A 15,718-nucleotide genomic window follows, 5' to 3' on the forward strand; every position below is an offset into this window, starting at 1 on the left:
GAAACCTGCTAATTAAGCATGTCTTCAAATATTAAGTGTATTTACAGGGGGTTTGTTGTCCCTTGTGCTGCTTTAACAGCTTGAGGGCTTCTAGAAAGGCTTTAAACTGGGGGTTGGCACATAGCTGTGAGGATCTGACTGCATTAAGCCATGAAAACATACACAATATTAGGTAGTGGTATTAGAACCACAAACCTCATTCCAACTCATACAAAGGATATAAGATATTAGCCCATCATCCTAGACATGTGTCTCAGTGCTTGGTGCTTTATATCCCTTTAGCCCATGCTTGAGGGGTTACCGTAGACTTGGCTCCAGAACATCAACTTTCATTGGTCAATGTCTTTCTGTAGTAAGTTGTTTGTGCACATCTGAATGCCTACAGCAGTGGATGCAAATTAAAATGTTGAATTTACTAATTAGAGAAGCTCTGGGGTTTTTGATTAATCTGTGAATCTTGTTGAATGAGATATTGTTGTATCAGCCTGATATCTGACAAGAATATTAAACTGAGGAACAGTTCAATATATTACCAGATTAATGGTTAATCTACATGTTAGACTGTTGGTCAGAAATTTATTTTTTATAGTAAATGCCTGGTAATTGCACACTAATTTTATGCTAGTTTGTAGATTATATTATGTTATAATATTTGTAATTGAGGATCATAAAATGCTACCTGGGTGACTGTCCGTGAAGAGTTTGGTGTCTTCGCACTGTGTCCACAAGACAGAGGTGGATTGTGTGTGTGTGTGTGTGTGTGTGTGTGTGTGCTGCCCTGTGAAGGACTGGCGCCCCCTCCAGGGTGTGTTCCTGCCTTGTGCCCAATGATTTATTCAAATTTAATCCTTTTTAAATCAAATATCTTTAGTCTTTTAGTCTTTTTAGCCTTGTAAAGCAATACATCAATCCTCAGGCCAGGTCTGTCTCATTTGAAGCATCAGTCAATAATGGGAAAATAATCCTCATTTCCACTTTGTACAATTTGTATCCTCAGTTCCAAAATTATTAAGATGTTTAATTAAAAGTAAAGGTAACCTAACCATCCTTCTGCTCAAAGAGTTTGGAAGTGTGCTGCAGGCATCAAATTCTTAATATGTTTATATTTAAAAAAAAATCACATTCCACTCTTTATACAGGCAACACGTTTGAGTTAAATTACACTTGCAGGTTTACAGAAGTCAACAATGAAATTTTTGACGAGCTCGGATAAATTGCTTGGAGGTGAGGGCTAGGGTAAGGGTGATGCCTAGTGGTGGGCTTAGGTGTAGCGTTAGAATGATAGGATTTAGGCTCAAATTTGCCTTCTCCAGTGTACATTTCAGGTGACACTCAAGTTGGTTTGCCGCGCAACTGGGCTGCTTCTGGAGTTTGGTTTACATTTGGACTGTTTCTTCCGCGCGTGCCTCCGTTGTGCGCGTGTCAGAGGCGTCACTGCGCGGGGAGCGCGCGGCTCTCGGTTTAAAACCCTCAGCGAACCAAGCGTCTGTCATGCATTAGACGCGCGGGAGCGGCATGGCTGGGTTCACCGTGGATCAGCACAGCCGTAACGGCTGCTCAGCGGCGGAACAGCGGCTCAACTGTTCGGAAACTTACGCTCCTCCACAGCTGGACGAGGACGAGGAACTTCTAAAGTACATCTGGAGAGAATATCTGCACCCAAAGCAGTACGAATGGGTCTTAATCGCGGGATATATTATCGTGTTCTTCGTTTCTCTGGTCGGAAACACGCTGGGTAAGTTGACACGGGCTTTTGGCATTTATTTCGCATTTGAATCAGATGGACGTACATTGACCAAAGATTTGTGAAGTATTTGTTCCAGCGACGTTTTTTATTTTTATTTTTTCCTCTTCTACAATATATCAATAGGATGCTCATCCCCATTTGCTCCAGTAGCAGTTTCTTCTCTTACTTTAAACTGTTGGGTCATTGCTGTGAGGATTTTATTGCATTCAGCCACACAAACAAAATTGATATCAAGCTGTGATCTTGGATGATTAGGTCTGGATCACATCACCTACTATGGTGCTTCATCACTCCGCACTCCAGAATGCAGTTCCAGTGCTTCACAGCCCAGTGCTGAACGGCTTCATACCTTACTATTCAGTACTTGGCACTGAACATGCTGTTATATACTGTTTTACTGTTCCATACTTTCTTATCCCCATTTCACTCTGCTCTTCAGTGGTCAGGATCCCCACAGGACCACCACAGAGCAGGTACGATTTTCTAGGGGTGAATAATTCACAGCAATGTGGTGCCATTGACATGGTGGTGATGTGTTAGTGTGTGTTGTGGGGGAATGAGTGGATCAGACACAGCAGGTATGCAAGAGTTTTTAAAGCCCTCAGTGTCACTGCTGGACAGAGAATCCAAAGAATCCAGGTGACAGCATCCTGTGTCCACTGATGTAATACTAGAAGACAATCAACAGAAACTGTCTCTGATTTTCTGATTTTACATCTCCAAGCAAGCCCAGCAAAGTCTGTTTGTCCAGAAGAGTAAACAGTGAGTTTAGTTCAGTGTTTATTCAAAACTTAAGCAGTACCACTGTGTCACAGTGTCACTGAAGCACTAATATATATATATATATATATATATATATGTGTGTGTGTGTGTGTGTGTGTGTGTGTGTGGGTGGGTGGGTGTGAGTATATATACACCTTATTCCTTAAGGGTTCCATGTAGATTTTTATTGACAGGGTTCAAGCTGTTAATGCACAACTGTTACTAAAAAGTCACACCAGCATTCACCTTTTAAAAAATGTGTCTACATATTTTTGGACATACAGTACAGGCTTGCATTTACCATTAACCTGTTTCCAGACAACATTCTGCAGTATGCTCAGTGCTTGCTTTTCATTATGAGCATAATATCTATGACATTTACACTCTGCCAGCTCTATATTGTACCGTTGTGTGTTCAGCATGTCCGTTGGCTGTGGTTTTCTGAGGAGTGCGAGGCATGTTGAAGATTTCTTTCCTTTTGTTTGGATGGAAAAATTTGAAGTGGACACTTCAGTAACCTTGCACCCTTCACAGTCTTGTTGAGAGCTTCTCTGGATGTATTAATATTAACAGAATCCTCACGAATGTGTTGTCTTTCTGGCTCAGGATTAAAAATTCAGCTTTCAACCGTTTTAATATCAGTTACAGCAGATCTGTAACACAAAGTGCTGTAATATAATCAATGCTCTTTCCTTACTCTCCACTGTCTGGAGCTTTTTCTTCATTTTGGGACTTGTAAATAAATAATTTATAAAATAAGCCAAATATTATATATTTATTATTCTCTGAAGAAGCCATTCTTTTCTGTTATGATAACTGTGAGATTAGATTAGAGATTAGATAGATGGGCTTAGGTGCAAGGATATACAGTGCATAAAGGTTCAGTAACAGTGACACAAGCATACTTGTTATAGACTAATTTTTTTCAGTATATGTCTTAACATCTGTAGACACCCATTACAATGAGCAAATTAAGGTGCACCCATTGTGTACAGCAATGAAAGAAAATAACATGTTGGGTTTAACCTACACATGAGCTTGGCATCTCCATGCCCAATGCCAAGCAGACTGTGCAGTATGAGAACTGTGTTCCCTTTTGACTTGCTCTTTGTCAAATCATCACTGAAATGTTCCAGCACAGTGTAAAGCCTTACCAGAAAAGTAGAAGCTGATTGTCCCATTTTGCTGCATTCACTGCTACCTTTAAAATCCTGCTGGATAATCAGGTGTCCACAGAAATTTGGCCATATAATGTATGTCAGAATTCCGAATTCCTGTTCTCCATCTTTAAAGGAACATTGTGTAATATTTTTATTGTAAAATTACTGCTTCAAAATGATTATGGTGATCAACTGACATGTTATAGGGAAAATAGAGCCTCTGTCACTGCTACTCCAGGCTCAGCACTGCAGAAACTGCACTGTGTACCTTTTGGAGAAGGATAAGAAACTACCCCCATCTCCTTGATTTCAGGACAGTGCTATAAAAGTGAATTACCCTTTGCATCTGTAGGAGGAGCCTAGGAACAAAAGTACAAAATCTTACCTAGTGTTCCTTTAATATTATTGCTATGTTTCTGCATACCAGCATTCCTGATCCTCTCGTCTAACTCATATTTCCTCTGGCAACTGGTGTTACATTTTTAAAGGAACAGGTGCTGAAACTGGTCATTCTGAACAGGGCTGTTTAGACAGTGTGTGAAGGCTGCTATGTTGTTTGATCCTTGTGGTATTTTGAACAAGGTATGTCACAGACATTTCATTAAGAATCAGTGGAACCCTGTGGAACCTATATTACCTTGTGAAAAAGGTGTAAAATGTGGCCTGTTTGCATATTAGAGGCCAAAAGATGCCCCAATATTTTCTAGTTTAGGATTTTCATTATGTTACTTGAGAGCTTGTCAAGTGTCCTTTTTTTAAGCTGTCTCTGTAAATATGTAAAGATGCATTATACTGTGAGCTTCTCTTACCTTCTTTCATTTTTTGGGCATCACACTTTGGGAATAGGTTCAAATTGGCTGCAAGGACTAAAATTTCAAGGAGTCAAGGCTAGGGACTTGGCTAGGACCCCAGAGAGCACATTGCTTCCATTGTTCCAAGGAATTGTTATATCCAGTCATTTCTTTTGTTGATGTCTCTATATCGTAACTCATTTCCATAAAGTAGGGAAAATCTCACTTTAATTTGTCTCTCAAATGCTGCGTTGCTTTCTCACTAAATTTTGGCTTGAAATTGCCTGCTCTCAAAGGTTATGACTGGTGGCTTTGTGTTATTCCAATATGAACGAAAGGCAAGATTAAACTTCCGTAGGGTTAAAAATGACCTCTGCAGATTTCTTTGGAAAATGGTAAACAAGTGTCCTGAAAAGAATACAAGCTTTAAAAAGGCAAAGTAAAAGAATAGACACTGAAAAAAAATTGTCATTTCTGAAAAAAATATATTACATTTAATTATTGAAGTTTTCTCTATTATCTATTGCTTGCTTTGTTAGCACTGGAAAATGATTACAATCTGCTAATTAGCTTTTTTGACTAAAAAATTAAATAAATGAATAGATGGTCTCTGAATTTAGCCCAGAGCTGTATCAGCACTAGTAAACAGATGTAGATGGAAAATTGGCTATTGATTAGAGTTATTGGTTGTGTTTCATTAATTAAACCATTCATGCAATGTATATAAACTCAACCAAAATAAAAGGAAATGGCACTAAGTGTCTTTATAAGTTCATCTAATTGTCTTATGAATTTTGAATCTGAAATATCAAGCAGTTAGGAGACTGTGGATTTCTTTGCAGTGATATTTCAGGGAGCCTGAATGGTGAAATCAGATTTGTATTCATACTTGTTTTTGTTTATACATAAGATTTTGCTAGAGACTTTGAAACACACATTTATGTGCTTGGATTATTATGACGTAATACATACATATCTAAAGGCTAATATATTCAGGCAAAACTATTTCTATAATACCTTATAAACGACTAAGATTGCTGCTTACGCTGATGTTATGTTTATCCATTAAGGTCATATTTGAATACTCTGTTTTTAAAGTTTCAATAAATTTATTTAATTAATTTATTTCAATAAATATGAAGTCATTTATTAAATCAGCTGCTGCAAAGAATTATGTTTAAACAAAAACCATCATGTATCTGTAACTATTCAGAGTCCAATGGGGCAGCCAGTTAAAATCGGTGTAAATCTGGAATTATAATGCCTTTTTCAGTCTTTCAAAGATGGTCTTTAGATAATATAACCATTATAATGGTTTATTAATTACATTGTAATAAACAATACACAGTGAAATCAATGCTCAAAAGATCTTTATAAAGTTGGTTAAAGTTTTTTTTTAAAAGCATTTTTATTCAAGCATATATCCCTGTCAGCAAATATTCTGAGGTATTGTCTTCCATGCGTTTTGAAGGGTGACCATTCAAACTGAGCAATGTTTTTAATGTGCAGGGCTCATAGTACAGATTTGTATTTTGACTGTTGTCATTACGTAGGGAAAAGTTGGTCTATTCTTGGCTTTGCAGGTTTTTAAATCTGATGTAAGTAGCTAATACAAAGCAGCTATAAGGGCTCTCTGTATACCTCCTACTACCAGAGGAGTACAGAAGCACTGCCCTTCTAGAGCAAACAGGAACGGGCCTGCTACTATCCATACGCACCAGGGTGTGGCACTACTTTAACGCACCCAATCCTTATAGCTGGTGGCTGAGCTCCGTGATTTAAAACCCAAGTCATACTCACTCTCTTTGAGTGTAGTTTTTTTGGGGCCAGGGGAGGCCTAAGTGTTAGTGAAGTAGATTTGGGTCTAGAAGATTACTGGATGGATTCGCTCAACTGGCAGGAAAATTGGTGGTGGGAGGGATTGAGCGAACAATGTTGTCTCCAACCTAGAGCAAGGCAACCAACCCAGCTGCCCACTGTTGTGTGTGTGTGTGAAAGAGAGAGAGAGATAGAGAGAGAGAGAGAGAGAGAGAGAGAGAATAAAGCATGAATTCCATTAATTTCATTTCAATTTCTTTCATTCATTGAAATACAGTAATTTATTCATATATTCATTTATTCAATATTCATTTATTTTTCTCTATATCATCAGCCCAGCCTTCCAGATTTGTAATTCTTCTTGCAACACCTCAAACAAAAATAGCCAACAAATAGTGCAGTAGCATGGGTGAACTTTCCTAAGTGAAAAGACTTAGGAAAAAGTCAAGCTGTACTAAAACACCCTGGGTTATTTGCAAGGATACGATGGTTCACAAAGGAAGACCAGACAGTAACATATTGATGTTGATGTATGACAATAGACTGGTTGCTGGGTGGCCTCCCTGGAGTGAATGGGTTGAATATTTGGTACGATTTTAGAAAAAGTCTACCTTTATAAATGTTTATAAATGGTTTAAATTCTTTTTATTAATTAGGTTGTCAACAGCTAAAAGTCATTCATAATCTGTTATAACACATAGATAGAAAGGGCAACAGTGACTAGTTCCAAATAGCAAATAAACATTCATCTATAAGGTTGAACCTCAGGTCTTGCCAGATACTGATCTTACCTTGTCTTCTCCATTAATGTGGTTTACCTTAATATGGGAAATACCTGTGTTGTGGGCAGCCATGGCTTTAGGGTTAGAGTTGAAAGTTTGTTAGTTTGATTCCAATGATTGGCGGGAAAATTGGGTGCAGTGGGAATGAAGGAACAGTACTGTCTCCTCCCTCAATCCATGGCTGAGGTGCCCTTGAGCAACACACAGAACCTACAACTGCTCCCCGGGTTCACAGCCCCTAGTGCACTAGTATGTGTGTGTGTTCACTTCCACAGAGGGGTTAAATGCGGCAAACAGATTTTGTGGTACTATGACAAATAATTGCACATTACATTACCTTACGTTTCAAGATCATATTCTGAAGTCTTAGACTTCTTTACTTTGGCATTTTCACTTTCTCTAGAGTTATCTAAGAGTTTTGCTGTTTGGGTCCACTTATCCAGTTCAGGGTCGCACTCACACATACACTCACACCTATGGACACTTTTGAGTTGCCAATCCCTGGATCTGTGTGACTGTGACACTATCTGCTGTGCCACCATGCCAATCACAAATGATTACTAATGATATTTCATATCATTCATCCATTGTCTGTAACCACTTATCCAGGTCAGGGTCGTGGTGGGTCCGTAGCCTAGGCGGGTGCAAGGCAGGAACACTCCCTGGAGGGGGTGCCCGTTAGTGATGGGAATTTCGGCTCTTTTTGGGGAGCCGGCTCTTTTGGCTCGGCTCTTCATAAAGAGCCGGCTCTTTCGGCTCCTAAATGGCTCTTTGTTTTACCATTTATTTCCACTGGTACAGAACAATATTACCTACATTTTACATGACTATATGGACAAAATATTATTGTTCAATATTAAAAATAATAAATAGTGTTGCAATGGCCAATTGTTTTTATGGCTTGTAATAACTCACTGATTGCACTCACACATTCAATTGTATAAATAACTGGATTTTTATTTAAACACCTTAATAAAAAATTACTTGTAAACTCTGAAATATAGCCAATGTAACCCAAAAGGTAGGTATTACAAAATAGCTTATTAAATTAAAACAGCAAAACAGCAGCATTCAACGGTAGTGATTAAAACAACCACAACTGTCAACAAACATTTAACTGATTTAACATTTTCTTCAACTATGTTTTGGAAGGCAGATTGGCATTCAGGAAAACCAAGTGTCTCAGCTTTGCTTGTTGTTCTCTGATTGGTTGAATGACAAGCCTTAGAAAAAAACAGGACGGGAAGTGGCTCTCATTGTTCACTACAAGAGCCGGCTCTTTGAACCGGTTCGTTCGCGACCAACATATCATTAGTGCCCGTTTTTCACAGGGTGACACACACTCACACATTCACACCTATGGACACTTTCTTTTTAAATCGCCAATCCACCTACCAATGTGTGTTTTTGGACTGCGGGAGGAAACTGGAGCAACCAAAGGAAACCTACACGGACATGGGGAGGACACACCAAACTCCTCACAGTCACCTGGATGCATGACCAAGTTAGGTTTTCAACAAGGGTGTGACCAGGAAGCTCTTGAATGAGGTCGTAAAGTAATAGTATTTTTAGTTTGTAGGATAGTTTTGATTGGTGGACTGTCATCCATGAAGATACTGTTTCTCAGCCTGGCATGTTGAGACATAACTAGAATACAAAGTCTCAGAATGTGGGTAGGAAAAGGCTAGTTGAATGTTATCTGTGCACAACTTGAACAACTTTAGAATAAATCCCATAAGAGGATATTATCGCATCATGAGATGAGGTTCAAGAGAGAAAGGAAGGGGACCAGCACAGACTCCCATGGGATACTGGTGGAGAGTCTTCATAGATTGGATGTCCATGTTACTTTATAGGACTGACTCTTCAGATAAGCCCAGGACCACTTATACATAGTGTCCATGATTTCAAGGTTTAAAGAGATTGAGGAACCACATCTTATAGTTGACCGTGTTGAAAGGCGCAGAAAGATTGAGAAGAATCTGTCAGTGACATTTTGGCTGATCTTGCTGCATGGATACCATGATGCAATTTGACGAGCTTCTGTTGTGAGTTGAATAAAAACAAGTGTGAACTCTAGTGTATCTTATAGATTTTACAAATGGCTAATTTGTGTGGGAAGTCTGCATTTCGAGATTGACAATTTTACCTGGCAAGTAGGCAGTCTATAATTTTTCAAACATCACAATTTAGTCTCTATTCTGCTCGCTTGGAACAATGAGCGAGCAACAACAACAAAAAGTACCTAGTTTCAGGCTATTTTCATTGTTCAGCACTTACCAGGCTGCTATTGCAAATAAGAATTTGTTCTTAATGGCCTGTCTGGTTAACTTAAAGGCTAAATAAAAAAAAATGGATGGAAGTCTGTTGTATCTATTTTCTTTTCATTTTCCAAACTGTCACAAGTACACAGGTTAATGTAAAATCAGAAGCATTTGCTGAGATGAGTACACAATATTTAATGAATACAAAACAAAAGAACAGACTAGATCTACACATTCCTAAACAGTGTTGGCAAGGCAACAGGGATAACCATAAGGATGACAATGTACCATAACTAGAGACTACAAGGACAGAGCTTCTACACACATGGACAAAATTGTTGGAACCCCTTGGTTAATGAAAGTAAAACCCACAGTGATTACAAAAATAACTTGAATTTGACAAAAGTAATAATAAATAAAAATTCTATGAAAATGAACAAATGAAAATGGTGGTTAAACAGAATTATTTAAAAAAGTAAACTCATTAAACAGGCCTGGAGGAAAATGATGGTACCCCTGAAAATAATGTCAAATGGACATGTTAAATCAAGATGTGTCCACTAATTAGCACCACATGTGTCTACAATCTTGTAATCAGTCAGTATATATAGGACCATTGGTGACATGGTGTGTACCACACTCAACATGGAAAAGAGGAAGCGAAGGAAATAGTTGTCTCAGGAGATTAGAAAGAAAATTATAGACAAGCATGGTAATGGTTATAAGACCATCTCCAAGCAGCTTGATGTTCCTGTGACTACAGTTGCACATATTATTCAGAAATTTAAGATCCATGGGACTGTAGCCAACCTCCCTGAATGTGGCCGCAGGAGGTAAATCGATGACAAATCAAAGAGACATATAATACGAATGGTAACAAAAGAGCTTAGAAAAACTTCTAAAGAGATTAAAGGTGAACTTCAAGCTCAAGGAACATCAGTGTCAGATCGCACCATTTGTCATTGTTTGAGCCAATTTGCCAAACTACCATGTTGACAAGCCACAAAACGTCTGGGAGAATGTCCTTTGGGACAGATGAGACAAAAATTTAACTTTTTGCTAAGGCATATCAGCTCTATGTTCACAGATGGAAAAATGAAGCATATCAAGAAAAGAACACTGTCCCTACTGTAAAACATGGAGGAGGCTCTGTTATGTTCTGGGGCTGCTTTGCCGCATGTGGCACAAGGTGACTTGAATCTGTGCAGGGTACAATGAAATCTCACAACTATCAAGGGATTCTAGAGAGAAATGTGCTGCCCAGTGTCAGAAAGCTTGGTCTCAGTCACAGGTCATGGGTCTTGCAACAGGATAATGACCCAAAACACACAGCTAAAAACACCCAAGAATGGCTAAGAGGAAAACATTGGACTATTCTGAAGTGGCCTTCTATGAGCCCTGACCTAAATCCTATTGAGCATCTTTGAAAGGAGCTGAAACATGCCGTCTGCAAAAGGCACCATTCAAACCTGAGACAACTGGAGCAGTTTGTTCATGAGGAGTGGGCCAAAATACCTGCTGAGAGGTGCAGAAGTCTCATTGACAGTTACCGGGATCGTTTGATTGTAGTGATTGCCTCAAAAGGTTGTGCAACAAAATATTAAGTTAAGGGTACCATCATTTCTGTCCAGGCCTGTTTCATGAATTTATTTTTAAAAATAATTCTGTTGAAGCATGGTTGAAAAGTAATGTCTGACTTTCATTGGTTAATTTTCATAGCATGTTTATTTATTATTACTTTTCTCAGATTCAAGTTATTTCTGTGACCATTTTGGGTTTTTCTTTCATTAACCGAGGGCTACCAACAATTTTGTCCATGTGTGTATGTGTGAAAAATGAAAAAAGTTTTTTACATAAAGTTTTATTTGCTTTTTCTGTCATAAAACACATAAATGTAAGTTTATTCTAGAATAATTTTGCCCTGTTGGCATTCCATACACATTTTCAACCATACACACTCCTTTACTCTATGCGACGCCTTCACAGGCGTTCTCTCCCCGAGAGTGAGTGATCTCGGCATATTGTCTGTCTTGGTCTGAGTTCCTGCCATTGGTTTACAGAGGTGCCAATCATTTCTGACCCACCTGGGGTGCGTTTCCCAAAACGTTCTTAATGCTATATACTTTGTAACCTCATACTTAAGAACATTTACGAAAATTCCGAAAGTTTCCCAAAAGCATTCGTAACTAACTTAATACTTAAACTTGTTTTTAAGTTTAAAACTAAAGAGGTCGCTAATCATCCTTTTAAACACGCACTGACACATTGTTTCCTGCACAGCAGCAGCACACACGTACAAACATGAATTCATTCATTCATTCATTATCTGTAACCGCTTATCCAGGTCAGGGTCGCGATGGGGTCCGGAACCTACCCTGAATCATTGGGCGCAAGCCAGCAATACAACCTGGAGGGGGCTCCAGTCCTTCCCAGGGCAACACACTCACATTCTAAATTGCATCCAACATCACCAACATTCAAATCCAAAGCTTGATGATGTAGTCAGTATTCTTCTGCTTTAAATAGTCATTTGCTTGTATCATTGAGTAGTGGGAAGTGTTACCACCTACCACTATTGAAGGTTCTCAGTTCAGTCCTGCACATAAATGTACATATTATTTGTTTTTATTTCAAGGTTGAAAAGTGTATTCACATGAAACAAACAATTGAAATGACTTAAAGTACAATATATCATTCATCGATATACACATATGAATGACAAATATATATTTTTTCCAGTGTAACATTCATAGTAGAAAATTAATACATATATTCTTTTCTAATCATTGATTACAAATTGGCCTACTGAACTTGTTAAACCTTAACCAATCAAATTGACTGATTAATTTGACTGTAACCAAGAGGAAGGCTGACAATGGTGTGTATGTGATGAACTTGGTGGCAGTACAAAGAATAATGTTCCTAAATCAGAGACGCTACTGGGGAAGAAACCATAAGAACAGGCAATACATTTTCATGCAGTTTGCCTTTTAAATCTGGAACATCTTGATCTCCCTGATGTTGTGCTGTGTGACAGATACCAGCTGCCTAGGGAGGAGATCAAATTTTGCTCTTAGTCCCACTGTTCAGCTACTGACAGCTCTTTTTATGCCACTTGTGGATTTCTGCAGACTCTTGGTGATGCCAATGGCCTAAGCAAAGCTGCTGTATGTAAATGTGTGCATGCTGTCACTAAAGCTCTTCGTGCCATGCACCAACGTGTATAACACTTCCACATACAAGGGGTGCATTGCAATAAGCCAAAATAAGTTTTCATGCAATTAGAAACATTCTTGGAATTGTTGGTGTTGTGGATGGTACACTTATCACCATACACACTTAGCCTTTTGAGCCTCAACTACACCTGTCATAAGGGTTCTCTGCACTGAATATTCAAGTCATATACAGCCACCAAGGCCTCTTAACGGACATATTGGGCAAGTGGCCTCGATGTACTCATAAGTCATTTGGGCCAGTTCTGGAGTGTGTCAGATGGCAAGGGAGGGTGCATTTGCTGGTGGACATGTCCTGAGTGACAGCGGTTACCCACTCAGAAGCTATTTACTTACTCAATCATGTCCTGAATCCCCAAACAGAGGCTGAGGAGTGATATAACATGGCACAGCGCAGATTAGGCAGTGTTGTGGAGAAAGATTTGGGCATTATGAAAATGCCTTTTCGGTGCAGTCACAAGTCTTCGGCGGGGGGGGGGGGGGGTATTCTGTGTACACCAGAACACAGCTGTGCCATAATTGTTTTATGTGGCATGTTTCATAACATTGCAGTGCAGGCTGGCATACACCTCCCTGATGAGGGGAGTGAGGAAGATGATGAGAAGGGAGAGGAAGGACACATTCCTGCAGTATTACCAGGAATGAGGTGAGAAGGATTTTGTCAGGCTGGCTGTGAAGCACAAATGTAGATCAATGGGCATGTGTTTACTTAACTTACTGAAAACTAAAAGTATTTGGGATATGTGACCAGTGTTTGTTTGTTTGGGGGTTTTTTTTCTTTAAAAAATAAAGTAGACTCCAAGGCATTTATTGGGTTCAAGTCATGTTTTTCCAAATATTTTATTGAGACACCACAGACAAGTAATTAAATGCAATATTCATTTAAGAGGAAAAAATAAATGATACCTCTATCCCACCAGGGATCCCTTCAGTTGCTGTTTGGCCTAGTATTCCCAGGGCTTTTTCCTCTTCTGGAGTAAAGGTTGGTGTAGATAACTGACCCCCACCAGTCTTAGTCCTCCAGTTCTGCTCCCATTCATGCCACTTTTTTCTGATGTCCCTGGCAGATCTCTTTGTTGCACTACAGGCACTTATCTTCCTGGCAATCTCCTTCCAGTTCTGCTTTTTCTCTTTATTTGTAGAATATACGTGGGGGAAAAAAATTCCATTTGCGTGGTCGGTTTGCCATGCTTACTGTTTGATGTATGGCAAGTTAATTGTGTGCCTAGTTATAGGATTGAACATGCAATTGCAAATGAAATATTTTAATTTTAAAAATAATGTAAATACCCATTTGTTGTTCGTTTTTATAATAAATAATTACATAATGATCATTTTGAGGAATAATAATGAAGAAATGTATGTATATCAGTGGTTCGGATTTCGACTAGCTGCGCACAGGCGTGGGGCTGGAGTCCACAAAGAGCTACTTAAAAGTCCTTCATAAGTTTTAGCTTACCTACTATTTTATTTAAACAACTGTACGTATAAAAGTACATCATGGAAGCACATTTCGACAAAGTAGCATAAGCTTTGGATTGCACAAAGACATTATGTGAAACCTGTTCACTGCCTTGTTTCCTGGCCCCGGGAGCTCCAGAATTCTCCATAAACCACTACACAGGAAATAAAGGTATTTATTGTGGCGTGGTGTGAGAGTTTATACGAAACTTTACTAAAGTTTTAGGAGCTTTTCACCGGTGCAGTGCCAAAAATATGTTCCAAGAAGGCTGTGTTTTGTTTTTTTCAGGGAAATGGTTGAATGTAGACGTCCGAAAAATGTTGTGCGGTTAGTTGCATCAGTTCTGAAATATCCGAGCTGCTGTTGTTTACTGCGTGATAAGAGCATTTGAAGGCGATAAAGTACTTTTTATTAGCAACAATTAATGCACATGGGTGAAATTGATTTGTCAACTAGCTATTGATTAACTTTTACTAGTCAGACAACAGTAGTGTCACTGTTAGGATGCTCACATTTGTCAAATAAAGTTTATGCAAAAGAAAAAATATAAATTGTGGTGAAATGAACAGGCCCTGTGGGCTGTTGCTTATAATGAAAATGACAGAGAATATCTCCACTTTCTAATTTAACTACATTCACACTGAATGTGCTGGAATGGTCTAATCATAACCATGACATTTTAGTAGGTCAATGTCATGTTGGCCATTACTGCAAACTTCATTGAGTTTTTATACTATGAGACTGGAATTTCTCTTTTAAATGTGTCAAAGCAAAGGAGACCGTCTGTTTAGACATCTGTCTGTTTGGCCTATTTTGTTTGAAAAATTCCACCAAATCCAACATCCAAACTCACACCCACTTGACTCACTTATTTGATCTGTGTCAGATGTCACATGTCAATATTCACTCATATGCTGTGTTGTGAGACAGAGAAGTTTAACGGGCATCAGTTCAGATTCCACCCTCCCAAATAAAAGTAACATCAAGTTTTTTTTTCTCCAAATCAGCAGCTTAACATAACATCAATGTTCAAAAACACAGAAAATTGGCTTACAAATTTCAGTTCAGTTTCTCACTTTCCAATCTCTGCAAAAATGAGAAAATAGTAAGTTACAGTATGATAACGAATTGGACCAGTAACAATCTATGACCCGAACCAGAAGACACCATATTCTCTAGGAGCCGGTGTGTTGAGCAGCAATAAAGAATCAGACAAAGGAATGAATTTTGAATAACCTCTCTTGTATTTTTCAATAAACCAAAAAAAACTGTTTCATAAAATAATCAATAACAAAAAACTCAAATTTCTACAATAACCAAAAGTGTGCACACACAAAATAAAATAAAGTGTCTATTTGGGATCCCTCAGACCTGAGAATTTGTTACAGGTGCACCTGATATTAAATGTTCGTCTGAGTGTCTTGAGGATGTATGAGGGTATGAGTGGGTACGTAGGTATCTCCTTGTCCGTGTCTTTTCTTCAATGTTCCTGGCTCGCCATCTAATGCATTCGGAATCACGTCCGGGTTCTCGAATTTTCCCGTCCTCTCAAAAAAACCTGACCTATAAACAAGGTCATATCTATTATTTTCTATTCTCAGATGCATCACTAAAGGTTTAAATGTCTAATTGCTACATACTACACCCAACTTCATACATATATCTTTAATCTTATCAGATCTCAAATCTTCAGTTCCAG

General features: G+C 38.6%; 1 protein-coding gene across 1 annotated transcript in view; it reads left to right on the forward strand.

Moving 5' to 3' along the window:
- Positions 1-1,515: 1,515 nt before the first annotated feature.
- The window catches only part of hcrtr2 (hypocretin (orexin) receptor 2), a 109,305-nt gene continuing 95,102 nt past the window's right edge, over positions 1,516-15,718 (forward strand). Inside the window, exon 1 of the mRNA XM_066678269.1 lies at positions 1,516-1,735. Within this exon, the coding sequence (XP_066534366.1) occupies positions 1,516-1,735 (220 nt within the window). The remainder of the gene's footprint in view (positions 1,736-15,718) is intronic.

The sequence above is a fragment of the Hoplias malabaricus genome, chromosome 8 (genome assembly GCF_029633855.1).
Source record: "Hoplias malabaricus isolate fHopMal1 chromosome 8, fHopMal1.hap1, whole genome shotgun sequence".
NCBI lineage: Eukaryota > Metazoa > Chordata > Actinopteri > Characiformes > Erythrinidae > Hoplias > Hoplias malabaricus.